At 42.7% G+C, this 24996-nt stretch overlaps 1 protein-coding gene across 2 annotated transcripts in view; it reads left to right on the top strand.

The window, feature by feature from the left end:
* The window catches only part of CMIP (c-Maf inducing protein), a 125511-nt gene that overhangs the window by 71622 nt on the left and 28893 nt on the right, over window positions 1-24996 (top strand). For both annotated transcript variants that reach the window (XM_075576720.1, XM_075576719.1), the window contains exons 4-9: window positions 5889-6050; window positions 6875-6916; window positions 14391-14453; window positions 15143-15223; window positions 20357-20460; window positions 24613-24717. In XM_075576720.1, the coding sequence (XP_075432835.1) occupies window positions 5889-6050; window positions 6875-6916; window positions 14391-14453; window positions 15143-15223; window positions 20357-20460; window positions 24613-24717 (557 nt within the window). The remainder of the gene's footprint in view (window positions 1-5888; window positions 6051-6874; window positions 6917-14390; window positions 14454-15142; window positions 15224-20356; window positions 20461-24612; window positions 24718-24996) is intronic.

Here is a 24996-nt window from a genome sequence, read left to right as displayed (position 1 = left end):
TTGTGTATAAAAATCCCATCATACTGTAAAGACGCGCGATCCAAGCTAGGATTAATGTCACATATGAGTGTCATGGTACAATTTGGAATTCACTGATGAGGCCCAAGGAGACCGTGCTGGAATGAGTAAAACTGCCTCCCAGTGAGCGAGACGGAGATTCACCTGGCTCCAATCAGTCCACTTTCCCGTGCATCGTCATCTTTGCAGCAGCCCTGCTTTATGGCAACACGTGACTCACCCAGTTCCTGTCTGAAAGACCGTGACTCATATGATTGAGATATCATGTCTATGTAAAGCAAAGCCATGCAACAGACGCACTGAAAAGATTTGTGCGACTGAGTGCCCTGTGTTTAGCAAATTAGTCAGCTAAGGACGCAATTTGAAAAATGTTGAAAAGAGCCCCTCATATTATCCAAGCAGGAGTTCTAACATGAAGGCAATTTGTGTATGAATTACATTTTTAAAATATATATTATATTTTCTTTAATCTGGATCCGCAAACTGTGACAGTAAAAGGGGTTATGGCACCCCTTACCCGTAACCATAACCCGTAATTCGTAACCTGTAACCAGTAAACCGTAACCTGTAACCATAACCCCTAACTTGTACAAGCAGTCCTCGGTTATCCAACAGAATCCGTTCTGGAAGTAGCGTTGGATAGTGAAACCGTTGTAAAGTGAGCCCCATGTTAATCAGTGGCGGTGAGCGTTGGATAACGCATTTTGGCGTCGAAAAATGGCCCTTAGGGTTGCGTTGTAAAGCGTTGGATATGCCATTCGTTGTAAAGTGAAACGTTGGATAGCGAGGACTACCTGTAACCGTAACCATAAACCCTAACTTGTAACCAAAACCCATAACCATGACTCCAAACTCTTAACCTGTAACCATAACCCCTAACTTGTAACCATAACCCCTAACATGTAACTATAACCCCTAATTTGTAACCGTAACCCCTAACTTGTAACCCAGTGCTTTGTATTTTCTACAGTATTAAGGGAACGTAGCAACAAGTACTGTACACATTTAGTTCAATGCTCTCTCCCACTCTCTCTTGGAAATCTGTGAGCATACGTGCATAAAATCAGGGCTGCTCTAAGCTGCAGCTTCTTCCCGTTGTTCGTTTGATAAGAATGACAAGTGTTGTGAGTTATTATCGCTCCTTAGTAAGGAATGGCCATCAGGTGAGTTGTCCTCAGCCAAATGCTCACTGGTGCAAATCAAATCGCCCTCTCTAATGAACCGACTCTTTCTGGCTTAATTGAAGCTCTCAGTGAGGCTCTCATCAGCAAATAATATCCTGCCGGTGAGCAAAAAAATAAAATAATAATAATAAAGAAAAATACAAGGCAGCCATGAACATGTAAATTGTAGTGTGCTCCGAAGACAGATAATATATCACTATAAATAACTCCAATGCTTAAGCCGAATAGGAAAAAAAACACATTTGAGCATGCTGTTGATTTGCACGTGACTCCATGTGACAGCAGGGACAGCGCAAGCACCGAAACTGGCAGAGCCATTTTAATCGACACACGTCTTTCACACGAACCAAATACTTCACAGTGATACCGAGGAGCGACACGTTTTGTTCTAATTAGCAATAGAGCTGCATTGTCTCCCAAATTGCTTTGCCTGAAGAGCGGTGATTAACCGACATCTTAGAAAGACTGTGCGTCTGAACCTTACACGGGCAGCTCCTGATGAAGGGTGAGATCTTGTCTGGTAAGCGGCTGGTAATAGCCACCGTCAGTAGATTTTAGGATGTGCTGTAGCTGCTGTTAGAATGCAGGAACCCCTGTGAGCTCCGGCAGCATTCTGAAAGGATGCGTCCATCTGACAGTTGAATTCGCTGGGGTATTTAAAGATTGCTGCAGTGTACAAGCACAGCTCAAACCAAACATCAAACCATGGGTCTGGATTGGTATTTCTAGAATGGTGATTGGATTTTGCACTAGGTGACATTGTCCTTCCCTAGATGTGTCAGTTTTGCATTGATATTTTAGATTGGAGATATATTTTTTTTGCATGCAGCCAGCAGCGATCTTATGACTAACAAACGCATGAATCATTTCTTATGATGACCATGAATGTACAGTAGTTATTTAGTCAGCCAGCTTTGTGAGCTCGTCTTTATCTGCAGAGGATGTAGGTTTTCACTGTATCCCATTGTATTGTTCTACAGAACATGTTGGTAACTTATGTTAAGAAAATATTAAATGCTTAAAGATTTCATGAACCTCTCCACTGTCACAGGGACCTACAATTCATTGGGGAAGCCCCTTTAACAGCGTAGAGGGGCTAACCAGCCTTTGTATTATTTAAATATAAATACTTTGAAATTGATATACGTATATATATTTCCATTTGCAATTAACTGTACAGCTGGGCTTGTTACACATACTGCCGATTATTAAGCCTCTGCTTTTCTGGGTGTGCTGGGTGTCGGGTTTCCATCTTTCTTTCTGAGGGTTCTGTAGAAGACGCCTTTTAATTCAGTAGGAACCCCCAGCGGCGATTGTAACGGGCGATTATGGTACATATCAGCCAGGATAAAAGTTTGGCAATATACCGATATCCTAGTAACGTCGCCATATAAAAAAAAATAACAACGTGGATATTGATATTTTTTGTTGTGTTTCTACGGTCAGCCACCCGCGAGAGTCGGTGATGTTTTAGGGACAGTAAGTGACTGACAATTTAAGAGGCGGTGACATTATAATAGGCATATCTGCCAATGTGAAAGGGATCCATCCTTTCCTCTCCCCTAACACCGGAGGAACAGATCCATGTATTACTAGGTTAATTCCATATAAGTGGCAATGTTTTCGGTCTGTTTCTGTTGAACCATTTCTTTTGCAACCTTGAAAGTGCAATGCCAGGTGTTGCAAAAGCACCTGGCACCTGGCTGGGGTTAACTCTTTCACTGCCGGGGTTCCCGCAATGCATTGCACAATTGGTGGGGGTGGGGGGGGGGGGTTTGTCCATTCGTTTAAGCAAAACCCTACAAAAAAAAAAACATAGATCTGTGTGGGAATCTTGATTGTACAGTTGGACTTTCGGGTTACTGGTTCTGCGGGCACCTTTATCCGCTTATTCTATTTCGCCTGTCATTTTTTATAAATAATATTTTAATAAAACAACATAGGCAAATTCTGTTTGCTAACACTAAATAACTACAAGGACAAGATGTCAGTATAACATGGGTATTGATATAACATGGGTATTGATGTCTTTATGGGAGGGTGGGGGGCAGGCATTGCATCTCTGCCTGTCTTTACCTTCCCCCACTCCCCAAGTCTTCACAGTTTGCACCATATTTGGATATCTGCAATCTGGGTATTGCACTCCTTGCTCATGTTGGCGCACTGCGGGCATTACACTTGCCACCTTTGCGGAAGGGTGGGGCATTGACTCATTGCAAGGAGACTTGCGCCCCACTGGCAGTAACATGTATGGTTATTCCTCTTTATTTACACACGTTTGCCACCTTAGCAATGAGCCATGAACCTCCAAATAAGAAGCCCTATTACAGGGGAGCCTGGATCATGTTGTTTTTCAAAGCCTTTGGCAGTAAATAGGTTAATGTGCAGCCATGTAAAGTGTGCAATATAGCAGCGCACGGTCTGTGTGAATGGCTCTCATGATGTAGCTGACATTGACGTAAGTGAATCAACATTACTCCATCCTATTTCGTCAAAGTGACTATCTCCTGTCACAGGGCAGTTTTTTCACTCTGCCTTCTGCATTGTCCTGCATTACACAATCATTAGGCCGCGCTTATAGTGCCGGCGACGCAACAATGCCCAAAATCAAATGCATTGTCGCAGCCACGTGCACTTATAGTAAGCGTGACGGCGACGTGGCAACGCGAGTTTTTGCAGCCGCGAATATTTGATTTTTCAGGGGCTGTCGCCTCGTGTGACAGCCCCTGAACCAATCAATGGCCTGGTCGCCTGCGACGGCGCCGCAAAGCGAAATACAACTTTTGCTAGCGGCGACGGGTGACGCGTCGCCGTCGTGGGCACTATGCGTGCGGCCTTATAGAAATAAACTGTCATAGCTAACATGCATGATCACAATTAATATGTGTTACAGTGATGCTGCATATCTCACATGATATTGAGTAAACACACCGGGAGTAACGGATGGGAACAAACCCAGTTGAAATTTGTTTGTTTTCCAGAAATACGAAATATTGCCATGAAAATGTCTCGTCCGTTACATTGTTTTCACCAAAACTGTCATTTTGACCCTTCATCCTTTTGGTCGGCCGAAAGTAACAGCCGTGAGGGAGGGAGTTGGTAGTTTCACAGGTGTCCTTAAAATGTTTCGCTGTGGTTATTACAATTTGTCTGATAGACAGGATAACGAAGAGACTGATTTTCTTATTATCTTTTTTTTTGTATGGCTCTGACATATTCCGCAGTGCAGTACAATGTAGCAGGGGGGACAATAACATTGTATGACAAAAAGTTTATATCTCTTAAAGCAGCAGTTCAAGCTGCCGTTTTTAAAATATCCATTCCATTCAATATGTGCCTCAATACAATGTGCACACTGAAAAGTAATTAGCTAAGTTACCGATCAATCCGTTCTCCTGTGATCGATCGGCGAAGATTCGACTTGTGGGCTCACTAAATCTCTGTCAGTGCAGCAGAAGAGGACCAAAGATGCAAAGTGCTGTGGGGAAGATCATGTGACCAGGCAGTCACTAGATACAATTGGTGCACTGCTAGAGAGAGGGCAGGGCTCAAAAAGGGGTGTGCCCGAGCATTCTTCAGAAGAGGAAGGGGATGTGACTTTATAAGGCTGCGTCCACGCTGACGCTGAGCGCGCTTAGCGCGTTTACTTCAAAATTATGCAGGACAGCCTTGGTTGTTGGAGACGTCACCGCTCTCAAGCATGAACGCACTCAGCGCCAGCGGGGCCGCAGCCTAAGGCTTGTTCTATAGCGCGCCCACACCTACACGAACGAGCATGCATGTGACGCACACTTTTTGTGTGTACAGTCCGTGCTGCCGGGAGCGACAGGTTTGCAGTGTGTGTGTGTATATATGTATGTATATATGTGTGTGTACGTACATGTAGATTGTGTGTTATTAATTTATTATATATTTTTAAAATAAAAAAAAAAGACACGTTGAGAATAAATTATTTATTAACATTGTACACACACACACACACACACACACACACACACACACACACACACACACACACACACACACACACACACACACACACATACATTACAGCGGCGGTAGCGGCGCAAATACTTAGTTTTCTGCGTATTCCCCGCTATTGCCCGACTCCACGCTCCCTTAGCAAACAATGGCTGGCTAACCACAGCCAACTTTAACTGCCGCGCGCACGGCGCAGCAACCGCACCCACTATTATACGGGCCTAAATGGTTGAAACAAAAAATGCTTGTTACATTATAATACATTAAAAATGTCTTTAAAATGTATTTTTTATTTTTTAAATGCTGCAAGTAATTTCTCATAGTACAGAACCGATTTATTTAAAAAAAAAAAACACACACGTAGGAGATTACATGAACTGCAGCTTTAAGACAATATGAAGGAGAGGCCCTGCCCCATTAAATGTAACATACTGTACGGTTGTATAAAGGATACGCTTTTCGTAATGAGGACCATAATGGTTGGAATTTAATTCAACTTTCCAATATACACGCAGAACATTTAATGTGGAATATTTCTTGCACAAAAGAAGCAGCAATATTATAACCACAATGCAATGATAGTAATATTTCATGAATAATAATTCATTAATACAAATTAAAAACGATGGGGGGGGGGGGGTTTCCCTTTGGGAAATGGTCTCAGTTAAAGGAACAATGTAATAAGTGGGGATTATTGTCTTCCAGAAAAAGATTTACAAGTACAAAAAAGTGCTGAGCAACCCGAATCGCTGGGAAGTTGTACTGAAGGAGATCCGGACGCTAGTGGATATGGCGCTCACCTCTCCCCTGCAGGATGACTCAATCCATCAAGCACCCCTAGAAATAGTCTCCAAGTTACTCTCCGAGGTGAGGACTGACACTTCCAGGAAGACCTTTTTTTGGGGGGAGGGGGGGGGGATAAAGGGGGAGGGGCGTCATTTTTATTTAATTTCCATTTTTAAAGCATTGGATAAGGTGTCCCTTTGAAATTCTTGAGGAGCAAGATGCACAATGGGCGATCCCATCTTTAAATATATTACTTACAGTATACTATATATGTCACCTCGGGATACTTCAAGAACCCATGCAGACGATGTATAAGCATCAAGAAGTGGTGCGCAATGTTAAATTAAATGTACTTCACACCTGAAAAATGGGAGAAAAGATGATGCACAACCACGCAGAATTTGATCCATCCCGTGATACTGCGCGTGTAGTGTAACTTCTCCCTAACATCTCCTTTACACAACCCCCAAACAGCGAGAGGGTGTGTCTGGTGTACAACTGAAACAAAGCACCCTGATACTTTGATGCATGATGAGAATGCTGTAGTTTGCTCCACAATTACCTTGATACAGACGGCCAGACGCCCTGGCGTTTAGGAGTGCCTCTGACCCATTGCTGGGCAGTCTTTCTGCAAGTAGCAAAAGAGAGAACACAGTAGATGACGAGGAGTGAATCCTGGCTGGCATTTTTCTGCTTGTGTGTGTTTTATATGTCCTCAAATCAGTACATGTGCCATGCTGTTTATCTCAAGTAAAGGTCAGTGCTGCGTTAATAATTCAGATACATGACAGATGTCTTTTTTTTTTTTACTTCACTGCAATCTCTCTATCCTGTTTTAATAACTGTTTGTGTTCAGTTGTTGTGTCTTGGAACCAGAGATAACTGTCACTAATTTATTCTTGCAGAACATTAATCTAACCACTCAAGAACATGAAAGCATTATAGTGGTAAGTACAGACTTTTCTATTATCCTAATGGTCCTTTCTTTCTGTTTACATAGTGTTAGGATATTAATTAAGAGACAGTTTCTTATACTAACGTGGGTGATGTATAAAGAATTGTTATTTGACAAAGAATTGAAAGAGTGCATTGTGTCAAAATCAATGCTCACCTAAAATAGTGACGTGTGTTGCTGTGTGTTATTCATGTTCCTATTCTTGTCACACATTTTCTTATTCTCTGTATGGCGTGTGTCATGTTCACACACATTGTTCCAGGGGGTAATCTGATTGCCAATTCTTGGAGTCAGGAAGGAATTTATTTTTCCCCTTATGAGATATCATTGGATGATATGTCACTGGGGTTTTTTTGTTTGCCTTCCTCTGGATCAATAAGTAAGTATAGATATAGGATAAAGTATCTGTCGTCTAAATTTAGCATAGGTTGAACTTGATGGACGTATCTCTTTTTCAACCTCATCTACTATGTAACTATGTAACTACTGTATGTGACTCACTAAGCTCCGTTAATTAGCGCTGAAATGGGTTACATCGCTCGGGCGAAAAAGGGTGAAGCCATAAGCGCTATTCACTAAGGCTGTTTGGCGCGTTTTCGGCCTGCCTTGCCCAAAAGGGCCATAGCGCGCGATCACCTTCTTCCCCCCCCCCCCCTGTTATCGTGCTTAAAGTTATTTAGCACGATAACTATTATAAACAAAGCAGCCTGTCAGAACTGCATGGAGACGCTGCGTCTCAATGCACGGTTCTTACAGGCGATCGTGCTGGCTAAATATGATTTTTAATACTAGTGTACATGAGCAGGGGGTCTTCTGAGCTGAACCGCATTGGTTTCAGGTCCATGGACCACCTACTTCAGGAGATATAGGCCCCGTTATGGGGTGCCGGTATCCCCTGCAGAATGTAAATGTCCCGGTCATGTGATGCGGGAGCTTTACAAGTGCAGGGGATACCGGCACCCCATAACGGGGCCTATATCTCCTGAAGTAGGGGGTCCCCGAGGCTGAAACCAATGTGATACAGCTCAGGAGAGCCCCTGCACATCTACACTAGTATTAATACACCAATACCAATAAATAATAATTCATTACCGTAGTGGAAAGCCGCTATGGTAATGAAGCTGCATTAAAGTACATTTTAAGAATAGTGTGCGGGAAGCATTGCTTCCCGAGTTACAGGCCCCAGTATGGGGCATCGGTGCCAGTGTCGGCGCCATCTTTATAGCGTCCAAGACGCGATGTGGGCTCTATAAAGATGGCGGCGACACTTGGATCCGATGCCCTTTACCGGGGCCTGTATCTCGGGAAGCAGGGGGTCTGTAGGCGGACGCTCACAGAGGTATGCAAGGGAGACTGATTATAGTGAAATTAAATAAGCCTTTTATTGCGCCTGTTTCCTTAACATCAGGAAACCATCCAAACAAGGGGTAAACAAAGCTTCTATTCACTTGGGAGTATTTCTAGTGAAATACTATGCAGTTCACAACTCCCTTAGATAAGCATGTCTCCCAGCCCCAAATATATAGCATGAAATAAGCAGATATAGAAAGTCTCATAAATGAAAGTCTTATCTGTTCCTTGTGGTTTGGAGGGAAAATCTTCTCTGTCCCTGGTTCAGCTCCCTTTTCCTCAGGGTGTGTCAGCATTCAGGTTTAGAAGTTTCCCCTATGTCTTGAAAGCAGCTCTGCTGTTTCTTCTGGCAGGGCTCAAGACAAGTGTCTCCAAGTTCAGCTCAGGTGTGAGCTAAGAAGTCTCTCTTCCTGTCTCAAAAGACAGGCTTTTCTAAGCCATCTAATCAGGCAGGTGGTGTTTGTTAATTGACTACCAGCAGTTAACCACCACACTGCTGGATTAGAGGCACATTACCTGAACAGGGATAACTCCCCTATTACAGGGTCCCTGAGCCACAAATCAATGCGGTTCAGCTCAGGGGACCCCCTGCTCCCGCACACTATTAATAAAAATACATTAAAGCAGCTTCATTACCTTAGCGGCTATCCGCTAAGGCAATGAAGGGGTTAAGGCCCCCCAAAAACATTGCTATATACAACACACATCCCCCCGCCCCCTAACACATACACACTACAGTAATGGGCAAAATTACTATTATCCACATATGGATAATAATTCATTTGCCCATTAAATATACATTAATCACAATAAATACATTTTGTACTCACCCTTGTCCGGCACCCACGATGAAGGCCATCCTCATCTTCCTCAACGTCCATATACTCGGGTGCTGAAAAATATACACAAGAAGAAAAAGAGCCAAACTAATGTCCCCTAACCCCTTAATGACCTTAGCGGTTATTAACCGCTACAGTCATTAAGGGGTTAAGCCACCCTGACCCGATACCCACCCTTCACCCATTTATGTGTACAGTGGGTTCATCATGTATATATATATACATACATACATGATGAAGCTACTGTACAAATAAATGGGTGAAGGGTGGGTATAGGGTTAGGGTGGCTTAACCCCTTAATGACTGTAGCGGTTAATAACCGCTATGGACATTAGTTTGGCTCTTTTTCTTCTTGTGTATATTTTTCAGCACCCGAGTGTATGGACGGTGAGGAAGATGAGGATGGCCGTCATCGTGGGTGCCGGACAAGGGTGATTACAAAATGTATTTATTGTATTTATTGTGATTAATGTATATTTCATGGGCAAATGCATTATTATCCATATGTGGATAATAGTAATTTTGCCCATTACTGTAGTGTATGTGTTAGGGGGCGGGAGTAGTTTTTTATAGTATTGTTTATTTTTTGGGGGCACAACATTGGTACCGCAGGCCCGGGGACCCCCGCGGGGTCAGCCGGGGACATCCACAGGCCTGTTGTATGGATGGTGTGCCTGCAAAAAGGTAAACAAAGAAATATTTTCTAAGTCCAGTTACTTTTGTGCCTGCCTTTAGCTGGCGCGTTTGTTAGGCGCATTTTTTAAGGCCAATTCACTTAGTGCTGCTTAGTGAATCTCCTGTCCTGCAAAAAGCAGCGCAATAGCCTGATCGTGCACATTTTGCGCTGAGGGCTGAAAAAAGCCCTTTTAAGAGCGATAAAGCGCAGTTATCACTGCATAGTGAATCTCACTGCAGCCTTATCGGTCTTAAAGGGTACAGTACTTTGCGCTCTTAAAGCCACTTAACGGAGCTTAGTGAATCGGCCCCTATGTAACATATGAATACTTTAAGAATCGCGTATACTTGCATTTTTGCTTTATGCAGAGAAACATTTGACCGACAATTTTCACACATTTCTGGCGCATGTGGGCAATTTTCATACCTATTTGCATCTATGCGCCACCGAAAACTTCCAAACTCCGCCTCTGACGCCGATCCCTTGCAGAAATGTTTCCTTAGTGAAAAGGAAGTTGCCGCATGTCCAGTGCCGCACACCCCATACAAAAAATGTGCCTTAGATTGGTGCACCAAAACGCCAACATTTGTAACTCTTCTGTGCGTCACTTTTACAGCTAGATTCCGTCCCACATAAGCCCCTATGTGTTACTAGCAGTTGTTATGCCTTAAACATCAAGCATACGCCTTACTTCCTCTGAGTATATTCTAGCTTTCTCGGCTTTGCATACCTTTCCGGCAATGGAGGCATTAAAAAGACCTCCCTTTTAATTGAAAACGAGTTGTATCTCTTTAAGGGGCGTGTCAGGATGGTACCAGTCTTGGCCTATTTAACTGTAATGTTCCAACTAAAGTAAACCTTTGCAATGTTTTGTTTCCTAACGTTTTGGAATTATCTGTAATTTCCTTGCCCATTCCAAATCAGTGAGAACATTTGCTGGACTTTCACTGTATGTGGCAAACAATGACAGAATACACCGAAACCCACAAAGATTATTTCATAATCGGTGTACAGTATATCCAAATAGTCAGTAAAGTTGGCAGAGAAATTTGTGGTGGAATCGGGTGACTTTTTTTTTTACTTCCATCCTTGTGGATTGCAGTGAATAAGGAAAACTCATTTGCTCATCAAAAGGAATGTGTTAGAAGTTCACAGCCCGTAATATTGTGTAGCTGTTGACTCATTCAGATGTTTGGGTCAGCACAAAACGAAGACTCAAACTCTCCCATCGTCTCGTTTTCATAAATTGTTACAGAGTTCTTCTAGTGTAAACACAAATGGTGAACAGTCACCTAGATCGCTATTAGCACGCACTTGTGGTGCACAAATATATTTAACAAGGATGAATATCCACTGATTTAACAAGTGTTTTAATGTTGGATATTCACCCTTGTTAAATATACTTGTGCACCACGAGTGCGTGCTAATAGGGATCTAGGTGACTCTGTTCACCATTTGTGTTCGTGCCTCATTTTCTCCCCACGCACATGGAGCCTAATACTTATCTGTATGTTTTGGGTATTGAGCGATAACTGCATGTTTGTATGTTCAGAGTTCTTCCAGTGCCCTGTTGTTTATATGAGAAGAACAATGAGATTGGGCCCAGGAGCTTACAGTCATTGTACTGGAGATAGGTCTGAAACTTGGGTCTCCAACTTTGACGGGCAGCCCATTATATAAATATCCCATTGTGCCATTGAACAGTTAATGCCACATTCTCACTCTCTGATACTCACCACATATACAACTACAGTATGATGTTACAATTAAAAGCCAAACATGAAGACTACTTCTTGAATCCTTCGGTCCGTACGCAGATGCTCTTTTCAGATAATTTATTGTCCCTCCTAGTCTTTTAACAGCATTATAATGAAGTCTGCAGCTTTATATTTACAGAAGCACATGTAGTTGCTAGGATAGGGAATATTGAGGGACCCCAGCTTTCTGCAAGTTTGACAGTTGTTTAAAAGAAACAAGAAATAAGCAATTCTATGTGCTCATAAAGTATGTTCTGTTGTTATAGTGTTCATATAAAATGGAAAAACACTGGGATTTCCAACAAGCAGTGTCATTGTGTCAAAGTGTCAAAGTATCCGGCCGCTCCTCCTTCTTTTAGGCCTGGGACCCGGTGCGCCCGGCGGCCACACGCGAGTTCCCCACCAGCAGGGGAATCCTCCCGAGCCGGTCCCGGTCCCCCCTGGCTGCACAGCTTACTACACGCTGTGACGCGTCAGCCGCTACGGGATACAAGAGAATGGTGATCCCTAGCGTTGACGTGTCACGTTGTGTGGCTGTGAGCCAATGAGGAGGGGAGGCTTCGGGAGGAGGAGAGGCTTCGGGGAGCGGGGAGGAGTGTGGAGTGAAAGCAGCGTGAGTGCCTGTCTGTGTATGTGTGTTTGTGTGTGTGTATGCCTGTGTGTGCGTGAGTGCCTGCCTGTGTGTGTGTATGTGTATGCCTGTGTGTGCGCGTGTGTGTGTGTATATGAGTGCCTGCGTGTGTGTGTGTGTGTGTGTGAGAGAGTGCCTGCGTGTGTATGAGTGTGTGTGTGTTGCTTACCATAAGCAGCTCCAGCCCGAGCCCGTGGAGGGAGGGGGGGAGAGTAGCGGGTCCCTCCGCTCAAGCCACGCCCCCCCTCCCTGTCAGGCCTCCCACTCCCGCCCACCTCCCGCTCCGGCTCCTGCTCCCTACAGACCGCATATCGCGGTCTGTGTATGTCAACGCCCCGCCTGTCTGCAGTGCGGGCGCGCTGACGGAGGGAGCGGGGCCGTAGCCTTACCGTGCACCCCAAAACTGGAACAACCTATCGGAGACTCATATCCACCACCAGTTTAAGTTCTTCCAAAACCAAAGCTGTCTCACATTTTAATCTGGTCTGTAACTGTTACATACACCCATAATATATATTATCTTTAGCTGTGCATGCAATGTCTTGTATATAATGTATACCCTGTTCACTTATGTAACCATATACTATTTGTCATTTTAACTCTAAGCCCAGGACATACTTGAAAACGAGAGTTAAATCTCAATGTATTACTTCCTGGTAAAACATTTTATAAATAAATTAAATAAAATTGTAGTGTGTAAAGCAGGAATGAATGTAGTCCCCCTGACCTAGGAACTGGCATTGCTGTATGCCTGGTTTCCTGGGGAACCTATACAAATGCACACAGACCATCAATGTCTTCAGCTTTCTATTATTTCAATGGAAGCCCTCTTTGTGGGCTTGGGCAGCATTACCATATGCAATACAATGACCCTACATTGATTTGGAAGTATGAAAATATTTATAGAAAGGGTAATTGATGCGTGTGCTGTTGTAATGGAAGGTATGTGCAGATGCAATATGTACAATTATGTAACATAATCAATTCACCACTCCGTATTTTTCCCGGCGCTATTATGGGTATATTTATACAACGACTATACCATTTTATTTATTTATTTATAAAAATGTTTTAGCAGGAAGTAATACATTGAGAGTTACCTCTCGTTTTCAGGTATGTCCTGGGCACAGAGTTATAACAATACATGGTTACATTAAAAGAACAGAGTTATACAGTCAGTTCACAGACATTTCATGGACTGATAGAGTTGGAAAATTGGGTACAGGGGATAAAGGGCTAGTGAATTTCAGTTGAAATAGAGAAGCTTTAACATTAGCAAACATCAGCGAATGGCAGCAAATAGCTCACACCCTTTGGCTGCCCTTCGGCTACGCCATAGACTGTCCACCTTTGGGGCAACACAGATGTACACTGGGGTGGTTGAGATTTAATGCAGCTGTAAATACAAAGTTCTTTATGTCCTCTTGGCTCATTAACATTCCAGTGGGTGGGGTTGATGTTCCACAAAGTACAAGCAAATGTTAACCCATAGCACGCTGGTCCTGTGCAGAGGGGAGCAGCTCTTGGGGAGCCCCATCAGGCTGTCCGCCTTTGGGGCGACGCAGATGCACACATTTCCTGATTGCCTGAAAAATGGGTCCTTAAGTCGGCTATAATGACCAAACTGGTACTGCTTTGAGAAGTGGATCAAGCTGTCAGGCACTTGTTGAGGAAACAGAAACGTCTCTAGAATTAAAACTCCACTCCATAACTTTGAAAAACGGAATAAATATTACGTGGGGAAAAAAACCACTGGAAATTGTTCCATCACAAAATGTAATAAAATGAAATGTCATCCATCTCAAGCGGTGAAATGTTTTTTTTGACACACAAAATAGCAAATACTAGTTTGCACTTAAATGGAATCGAATATCCAAACACTGTACAAATAAAACGCTATTTGGCATTAATGATGCAGCTAACTTTTTGGGTGTATCACTTGCTAAAGGGAGGTACAGGCAGTGGAATTGATTTGTGTAGGATTATATACCGTACAGTATGTGCAAGTGACTGGGGAAAGAATTGGACTTGTGTATCCAAATGTAGCACAGTACAATCTCTACCATAACTTCTTCATGAATGGGGGATCCTTTATGGAAACCATAGGTCATTATTGTAATGAGAGGTGCTCCCCATTAACTCTTTGCTAAACGTTAGGTGGTCTCGTTTTTGCTTCGGACTCACTGGAACAAATGTCTGTTTTTGTGTTTTAGGCAATTGCTCCTCTTCTGGAAAACAACCACCCACCCCCTGACCTTTGTGAATTCTTCTGCAAGGTACTACAGGTTTTGAAGATTGCTGCTCTTCATTTTTATTATGATTAATGTGTTGGGTTTTTCAGTGGATCTCCATCAATTCCAGTGAAACTACTCAACAGGATCTCTTGATTCACAGGGAAATCTAAAAAGTTGCGGAGTAAACACAGATGCTACTTTAGTGTTGTAAAACACAAAGGGGGTTATTCATTAAACCGCAATAGTGCCAATCAGGGCACTATGGCATGGAAAGTCCCGATGAAGTCAATGGGAATACCTGTGTTAGTGCTCAGATTAGCAGTATTGCAGGTTAATCTGTGACCCCAGAAGGTTTATAGCATCATATGAATGCATGAATATGTAAACAATTATGAGCAGTAGTTTCCATGTCGGACAAAGGATGTTCAATTAGAAGTCTCAGATTATGTCTTTTTTAGAGTCTGCAAAGCAGTAGCTATCATCTCATCATAACAGTGACATATACCGATTATTATTAGTCTTTTGGGCTATATCTAGTTATCCTTCATCCCATTGGATTGCATGTGCTACATGTTGTGTTTCCACGATTTAATGACAGATGCTGCGGAGCACCAGAGTAGGGTCCTCTGGCAGAAAAGGGTACCAGAGCCCTCAGTGTTTTCATACTACAATGTATCTGCACATACAGTATGTGGTCTCCTTGTGTTTTTACACCCGTTCTCTCTTTGCAGCATTGTAGAGAACGTCCTCGCTCCATGGTGGTCATTGAGGTGTTCACCCCAGTCGTACAAAGAATCCTCAAACATAACATGGTTAGTCTTTGTTTTACCATCTAGAATGGTTACAGCGAGAGTTTGGATTCGTCGACGATGTTGCTCGTTGAGGGATCAGCCAACCCAAAAGTCTACCACAAAGTGTATCTTCCCTCGTGATGGAGATTCATGTGTTAGTCTTCATTTCTAACCACCAGATGTCAGTTCCCTTAGGTGACACAAACTCATGTAGACGGTGTCATATCTACCATGTTGTCCTTAACGCTGTAAGGTAGTGTCACTTAGAAGCATTTGTTTCTTGTCATTGCATTTTTTGGCCTGCAATATCCAAGCTCCTCCCACATGGGCACAAAGAGACTGCTGGATCTGTTATTAACACATTTGCTGCCAGAAATTTCAGATTTCATTGATTGCCCCTCTGGCAGCAAAGGGGTTAATTCTCCTGTTATAAATCTGTAAAAATCCTGATTGTCTGCCTAACATCATGGCTATTTCAGTCAGTGTAACTCAGCAGCTACAATGTATCCTTATATTACTACGTAACATCTATTATTACAGTTTACAGCTCAAACTGCTGGGAACATTTGCAACAAATGATCCCAAACAAGAAAGTGTTGCAAAGATCTTGCACTGCTGGGGAGGTGGGATAAAACCTGCTATGGAAAGCAAAGGATGCATTAAAAATGGCATTAAAAATGGCAAAAACGCATTAAAAATGGCATTAAGAGATGAATAAAAACAGTCACTACTATCTAATACTACAGAACTGATTTAAAAACCAAAAAAAACATGTAAGATGTCATATGATTTGCTGCTTTAAATGAGCCCCTCTTATTACTCCAAGTGTTTGAGAAAAGCTTCCCAGTGTTAATACAGAGCAGCTACACAATCTGTAACCCGTTTCTGCCGTCCTACATCTTTCTAACCACCAGCTCAGATTTGGAGACACGCTCTTCATGTTTCTGATTTTTACGACTTTTTTTCTTACTTGCCATGTTTATGCAACACGCTTGCAGAAAGGCCACAGATTTGGCTGGGGGCCCTTTTCCCTAGACATGTAAATATTTTTTTGAATATTTTATGATAGTCAACAGAACCATCTCCATGCACTGCTCTTGGAAACTTGGCCTAGAAAATGCAGTTGATGGAAGGTGAAACGACATCCCATATTCAGCGGGGAGGGGAGACATCTCTCGTACCCGTCTGAAAATCTCTGTGTAATGTTTCTGGGTATCTCTATACATTTCCAGTTCATTAATGCTACTTGGATTTAGAGAAAGTAGCAATTAAACACCAAACCAGGTCTTCCATGGTGGCATGATATGGTTCCTGCCCATGCTGCCTTTTAACCACACCTGCCAACTAACTGTAGTTCCCTATGTGAGGGGTGTGCAAACTTTTCAGTTCGTGACTCCCTCCACCCCCCCCCCCCGTCACCTCTGACGCCACGTTGCCATGGCGACGCATCATCCGAAGCCGTCGGAGACAAGGTAAGGGAAGTTACAGAGGCCTTGCGTGCCCCCCCCCCGGCATTTAATTTAAATGCTTTGGGGAAGAGCGCGGATCCTCTGTAATCGCCACACCCCCCAGAAAATCTCATGCCCCCCAGTTTGCGGACCCTCTGCCCTATATGATAATGACCCGAAGCTTGTTTAGTATTTAATAGCAGCTTTGGTATAATAAAGTAATAGCTGAGGAAAGACGGGCCTGGGTCTCGGTGGTGTCTGGGGGTACGTTTGCAGGTGTGCTTAAACCCATACTACAAACCCACAAGTCCACAACTGCTCCTACGTTTGGGCTCAGTTGAAACATTGGGAGAGATGTTTCAAAGCAAAATGTGACGTATTTATTGTTTCTCGTTGCATCAACGTCTCAAGCCTTTTGCTCCATTTTGTACCCTACTGTACGTGGTTTGTGGAGTGTTAATAGGAGGCTTTAAGGAACAGTGGCACCGTGCCCAGATTATGAGATGTATGACATTCTGCATCTCTGTGCCACTTTCATATCTTTCATTTGCCTAAAAAACAACAACAACAACTTCTGGCGACCAGCAATTTGCATCAAATGTAGGAAAATCCTTCTTGGCACAAAGGCACACGGAAAATAGAGCAGCTAGTCAAATTAAACTTTTATTCACACCCTCTTTACACAGATATATCTCTCAGATTGTCTAAGACATTTGATATAAATCTGTGCACGTTTGCCATGCAATACACATGGGATTTTGGGGTAATATATGGGCAGTGACAACACACAACTAACATAGTGCTGCTTTGCGCTCCATAGAGTTGAAGGAGCAGTGTGTGTGGAATTGTATAGAGGTGCTGAGTATCATTACACAGTGCAGAAGGTACATAGACTGGGGTGGCTGTGGAATATTGCCACCTCTCCTCTGGATATGAACTGCTGCATCAAACAAGGGGAAAATAATATATTTTGCCCAATTCCAACTATTTAAGGGTATCAAATGAATTGCAGATGTTCTGGATCTCAGTTACCTGCTTGGATGCCTCTTTCTATCTGCTGCTGGTGGTTGGGAAACACCTGCATTTGCAGGTAACAATGTGTGTCAATTATCTGTGATGTTCCATGTAATAGATACATAGTTGTGTGTTAGTTGTGAGGTATTAATCCTTCAGATAGATTGCGGTTGACACTTTCGAAATAGAAATACTTATCCAAAAATGTCAGCTTTCTGGTTGTGTCAGTCATAAAGAATAAATCATGAATACATATACATCTGGTTTCCTCTTATGATGATTGCAAAATGTAAATCATTGGCAAAAATGTGTCACATAAATGTTTGCTGCAGTTGTAAGGAGCACACCCTAGCCATAAATGGTACCTTTGACATTGCTTTAGACTGAAAGCAAAGTAAACATTGTCAAGGAAAGTATATTAGATCTGAGATTTTATTTTGGGTTGCAAGGTATAAATCATTGGTAAAGTACATGTCACATTCTGGGTTGTACTAGATGTATAATGATTCTCAAAAATGTCTAACTTCAGCTTTAGAAGTGATGAGCTAATCCAACCTTGGCAACAACCCAAAAGATTTTAGGTATGAACACGTCACCCTGATCTGATCTTGTCTTCCACATGAGATGTGTCTTATTCATTTGCAAGATAAACTGCTACTTTTCTCATATCTACAATGAAAGGATTGACTGCTAAAACCCTGGCAGAAAAAAAAGCAAAGAACAGTGAACAATCTCTAATTTTATCATGCTGTGTTCAATGTCACAAAGGTCAAGCCGCATTAATACAATGTAAACTAAATATTATCCCGTCGCTATATTTTGAATTTTTTTTAATAATCAGACCTATTCATTAGCCGAACGATTTTCAAGGTTATTCATAATCATTTCTGATTTGGACCATCTCTGTCTGATTGGAGTCAATGTGCTCAAAATAGGTAACATTGTCACACTTCATCTTCCTGTCCCCTGCATTCAATGGTCAATGTTTGGGGGTACAGTACTTGGTAATATTGTCAGTTACCCGTTTGTAAATGAAAATGTACACTTTAAAAAAATGATGTTTAAAGATCTTTTAGCCTTTGCTTAAAAAATGAAAAAAAAAAAAAAAAAAAAAACCCACAGGCAAAGATGTAATTCTTACAAATAATTCAGCAATCTAATTTTTACTTGCAAATGATACCATAAGTATTTACTTAGTAGGCCACAAAACCATTATGTGCCTCTTACAATGCAGAAAAATATAACAATCCAAGCTGATCGCTCTGTGGTATCACAGCATTTAAAAGAAAGGATAGAATATTTATGGGAAACATACAGGTTTGATAAAAGGTGGCCGTGATTTGACCCGCCTCTCTAACCTGAGACTGGATCTCTATAAGGTTTGCAGTATCCTGCACTTATACACAGGGCCACACCACTTTTTTATCGCTCTACTTGGGCTAGGGGGACAGCTGAAAAGCGCAATGGCACGGCTGTCCCAGTAGATGCAGGTGACAGCTGATAAAACTCACAGTACAGGGAAAAGAGCAGATGTGCTGTATGTATTCTGAAGATTCACTGGTGAACATGTAAAGAGAAAGAGGAGAACTGGGGATCTGTGGGAGTAAATCAGGGAAGTATTATATTTACTAACCCAGCAGGTAAGTCGTAGAGGGCAAAACTCACCGGTTTATATTGTTTACTTTGACTGAATTAGCCCTTCCTGGGCAATGTGAGTACGTTACCTACGAAAGGAATACAAAGAATCTTTGTGAATACATTCACCCTTAGGGTTGCCAAGTGGCTACTCCAATGGTGAAAGGTGAAACGCACTCGAGACACACACACCCCGCTCTGCCCCATGCTGTTTCCTCCATTCCCTGGCTCCACCCCCAGGCTCCTAACACCTCCTGATTGGCTGCATTACCCAGCAGCAGCCAACCAGGATGGAGGAAGCTGCCCAGACCCCTAATAACAGCCCTGCTCGCTCCCCGCTCGGGGAAATCCCACGGCCCCCCCAAGCCGGTCACGTCACTATGTCCAGAGAGGTAATACTGGACACATGTCCAATATCACCTCTCATTTTTTACTGGACAGTGTGTCCAAATACAGGACAATCTGGTTTAATACCGGACACCTGGCAATCCTATTCACCCCTAATTCTGCTTGGGGTCCTAAGCTTGTGATAAGCAATCTAAGCTAAAACGAGATCCATGTACACCCCCTTTACACTAGGCATAAACTGAAGTGAACGAAAAATGAGCTATATAACACTATGGGCTATATTTGCTAAGTGGTGCTAAGCCGTAAGACACGATACAGCGCCACAAAACAGCATATTTCCCAGTTACTTAAACAATTAGGTTCTTATGATGCTGTAGAGTGGTTTAGGATTTAGTGCTGCTTTGTAAACGTGTCCCTAAGAGGATATATACTGTAAACTACAAGGTCTCAAGAATCTGATAGTAGGATTTGAATTGTGTTCTTCTGTATTACAAGGCGGGGATGATACCTTGAGTTTACCCAACTGCAGGATCTTTGTTTGCTGATACCTAATTCTTATCTCGGCCTTCAGAGGGAACCAAGAATGTTTCAGAATGTGTTTGCTAAAAGCGAGGGGATGTAGAAAGCTGAAGAATGAAACAAAATCATTATTTGCACAACAAGCATCAGCTGCTAGCACCGTTTCTAATAAGTATCTTCTTTTGTACAGGATTTCGGGAAGTGTCCTCGATTAAGGCTGTTTACACAGGAGTATATTCTGGCCTTGAATGAATTGAATGCAGGAATGGAGGTGGTAAAGAAGTTTATTCACAGGTCAGTTAGTGGTCATGGTTATTGGATTGTTCTCCTTTACTTTATCTTTCCCACGACTGAAAATGTTCACTTTAAAGCACAGGAGATTCCCCTCAGTAAATCATTGTGCCCAACCGCGGCTGTCTCAGGTCCTTGTTGGTATCGTGTCGGCCTTCCTTTGCCGCTTATCCCGGCTGCTGCTGTTGTGTTTGTATCTCTTCCCTCTTCCCCGCCTAAAGTTATTTTTCATTTGCTTCCCATTACGTTTAGTGCACAGTGGTAGCGCCACAATGTTGGACTCTACTTCCTTAAAGGCCTAGAAATAAGGACATTCAAATATGATCCATAACGGTCAACGTGTTTCATAGGTACATTGAAATAAACAGCAGTTAAGAACCACGTGGTCCACCTATCCACCGAGAAACCTCAGGCTCTACTCGAGATCCCTGGCTTCCCCTCTTTTGGCGTCACCCTTGTGGCTATCCAAATAATTTAATTCCCATACTGTATTAGAATCTAACTCCCATGCTGGGAGGCTATTCTATGGATCCACCACTTTTTCCATGAAGAAGTACTTCCTCACATTGCCCCTGAACCTTCCTGCCACCCTCCAGTTTCTTCTTGCTTTAAGCACTTCTCTCTCACTGAAATATGCTTCTCTCCTGCGCCTTGTTGACTTTCTTGATTATCTGAAAGCTCCTATCATATCTCTCCCTCCCAAGTCAATGTTTGCCTTCTGAGCTTTGCGCCGATTTAACTAGACATCAATATCATTGGTTTTTTTATTTTTTAAAAGAACCGATTTATTGGTTTTACAAAATATAAATGGGAGCAGGGGGGAAGAATTAGGGATTACAGAAAAGAGGGTAAGAGATGGGGGGGGGGGAGGAAAGACATGGAACGACATGTCCATGATACAATCAGGCAGTCTATTGGGAGGAAGCCAGGAGAACACACAGGTTACAACTTCAAAATGTTACTGTTTTTGTCTTTTTACAGTACATCAGATACAATATACAATAGGGTATGGGGTTAGTTTAGTTCACAGTAAGGCCGTGTCCATGCAGATCGCGAGCAAATCAATGTAAATGCATTGGAGCGGCCATACTGCGCGTGCACGTAAGCGTGGGGAAGAGCGATGCGGGCGGAGACAAACTTTTCCGTCTTTGCCGCGCGATGGTCGGGTCACGTGAGCGGTTCGCCCAATGAGGGCGAACCAGCTCCGTGATGTCACGGCCACGCTCCCCCTGAAACGCTCCTAGCTGCATGAGAGGAATCGCCCCTGCTGCATGAGAGCGCCACGTCACGGCGCACCGTCAGCATGGACAAGGACTGAGGTTCCCAGTTCCTCAGACATTCAGTGTATCTGTCTGCCAGACTCGGTAGTTTTTCCACGGTCATTATAACATTTATTTGGTTTTTGGCTGCCCTGATCGTTGGAGGGTTTATTCCAGTGGCCCCAATGCTAACATGGATTTAGAATATCATTGTTAAATCATTGCGTCTGCTTAACCAAAAACAATGAACGATGGTAATAGTTGAATAATAAAAGGAACAAGCGCACGACTCATAGGGTAGTGTATAAATATATGTATATATTGTGAATGAGGATGGTAAGTATTGCACGTACAGAGTATCTGTTCTTTTAGACATGTAATGTGACAGGCGACAGGGGTTACCATGGTAGGCCCACGTCCACCTCGGAGAAGAAGCGTTGTCAGCTTGTCTGTTTAATCACCACGGGAGCAGTCAGGAGCCGCTTCCCATCGCGGAGGGTATGATGTTGGAATCTTGAGCAGATCAGGCTTCTTCCCCTGCAGGCGAGTACATGGACTGCGTGAAACCCCGAAGCACCCAGGAGCTCTGGTCATTTCCAACGACCAAGGTGCCTGCAGGGGAAGGAGCCTGGTCTGCTCAAGATTCCAACATCATACCCTATTTATTTTATTTTTCACCCAGTTCTATGAGATGGCGAGCCATCTTCTGTGGATAGCAGCAGCCTATCACATTTCTACGCCTTAATTAAGGTCATATCGATATCAACTTGTTGTATCACACTTTGTTGAATCACCCAATCACGTGGAATATATACATATATATTTTAATGTGTTTTTCACTCCATTTTTATACTATGTGTATTGATGACACTTAAGGTTTAAATCAATTGGTGCGCTGCATTTTTCTTCCCTAATGATGGTATTAGTACTGTAGGCACTGAGAGTACCTTTTTTGTGGGTGCCTGTGTGTTGTTTTAGGCCAGCCTCACAAAGCACATACTGTACTCATTCTGATTGTTTTAGGTGTGTGTTAATAGAAAAAATTTATGTGATATCAGTGCTATTGTTGGGCAAATTCAAGTTCTTCCAATCAATTACCGAATACGTGGCACGTGATCTCCTTCAATTGAAGAGGCATTTCTAGCGTGCACTCCGAAGACTTATTTGCCATGGGGAATCAGTAGTGTATGCAAATATGTTTATAGTAATATCAGGATTATGACGTCCAAATGGGCACTCCAGTGAATTTAACAAAAATACATTGGGGCACATGCATCAAGTCAAAATGGGGGCAGTTCTGGTGCAAAATAACTGCACCATATGTATCAAAGAAAAATGTCCCATTGAAATCAATAGGATGTTTTTATCTTTGGTAAATCTTGTGCTATTTTTTTTGCTCCGGAATTGCTCCACCTTTGCTTTGATACATAGAGCCCATTGTATTTACACTGAAGTAGCATCGTTTAGGCACTCGCACAGGCCTTCCTGGATAAAACCAGTGCATAAATAGAATTTTCGTTAAATCCACTGGAATGTCCATTTGGACTTGATAGTCCTGATATTACGCTCATTCAGCTGTACATTTCCTATTACGAGATCTTCATTCACCTACCTGAAGAAGGCAGCTAAAGTATCTGGTGGAAATTCGAATTCATTCATTCAGCTCACCTGTTGGAAACACTCATTCATTCATTAGAATACAAGGAGTCTATTTGGGAACCTGCCCCTGCTGCAAACAGCAAAATAGCACCAAATATGTCAAGTAAAAAGCTCTGGGAATGTTTCCGTTAATAAATCTAATGCAGTGTTTCTGCTCTCCTGCCCCAGTTCTACATCCGGGAGACTTATAAATGACACATCAGTCTCTCTTCTGCTCCAGGGGTAGCGTCCTGGCACCTTGCCACCTGTATCTCCTCTGTAGGTTTCACCCATTTGGTGGAATGGGGGTGAATGTTGGCAAGAAGAAAACCAGTTGCACTCCAAACACATCATTTCATTACCTCTTCTCATCAAGCACGCTGCCGTGGGCTGACATCCAACTGCTCCCTTTTCTTCTCCCCCCATATAAATGCAGTTACTAAATCTTGCTGATTCCTTCGCAACATTGCTAAAATACACCCCTTCCTATGTTTTACTACCACAAAAAGTTTTAATACATGCCCTTGTTCTCTCCCGTATTGATTACTGTAACACTTTTATCTGGCCTCCGAGCCTCATATCTCTCTCCTTTAAAGTCCATTCAGAATGTGAATGCTCTCTCGCTCTGCTGGCGTCCTATTCATTTCCGTATAAACTACAAAATTCTCCTCTATTCTTTTAAGACTCTGTACCTCCATATACTGTATCTCACCTCTGACCTCTCGTCACACCCCTACTCGCCTCTTCCGTTCAAGGCAATGTTGTCTCCTCTTTGCACCTTTTGCCACCACGGCCCTCTCTCCCATCTTAAATCGTTCTCACTAAACTCTTCCTACCAATGGCACGCTCTTCCGCTCGATTTGCGTCAAACACCTTCACTTTCCACGTTCAAAGCCCAGCCGAAAAATCCTCCTCCGAAAGAAGCTTCTCATTAAATATTTCACGCCTACAAACTCCAGGTACACTTGACCTCCTGTGACTACACTTTTATTAATAATATGTCTGTAAGCCTCCCAACATACCACTTAGATTGGAAGATCTTTTGGGCAGGGTCTCCGTTTGCCTTATGTGGTCATTTACCTGTTGCACTTATTCCCATTGTTTGCCATTTATGTCGCTCCTATTGGAACGTTGAAAAGCGCTGAGTACATTCTTGGTGCTCTATAAATAACATTATACATACATCGTCCCATGATGTGAAAATATGTTTACAGAAGACCTGGGTCCCATTTTCTGTTCTGTGTTTGGTTATCTCTAGTATGCACGGTCCTACGGGGAACTGCCCACACCCCAGGGTCTTACCAAACCTGGTAGCTGTATGCCTAGCTGCCATCTATTCGTGCTATGAAGAATTCATTAACAGGTGAGTGAAACTTTCAGATATTTGTGATACAGAAGAGTATATGTTTACATGTCTCCTATCACTCCTTTAATGAGCCTAACGAACCTCATGCCATTGATTTTATATATATAGATATATATATATCTATATATATATATATATATATATCAGCTCTCTAAAAGCCACGAGTGGGTTTATGTATTCTTCGTGGTCTTCTTGACGATTTACAGTATGTTGCTCGCCCATCTGGCAGTGCAGGGGTTAATGAAAAAAGATAAGGGATTATAGATAAATGACTTG

Source organism: Ascaphus truei, chromosome 19 (assembly GCF_040206685.1).
Source record: "Ascaphus truei isolate aAscTru1 chromosome 19, aAscTru1.hap1, whole genome shotgun sequence".
NCBI lineage: Eukaryota > Metazoa > Chordata > Amphibia > Anura > Ascaphidae > Ascaphus > Ascaphus truei.
The sequence above is the reverse complement of the archived record's forward strand: the minus strand, read 5'-3'. Positions and strand labels throughout refer to the sequence as shown.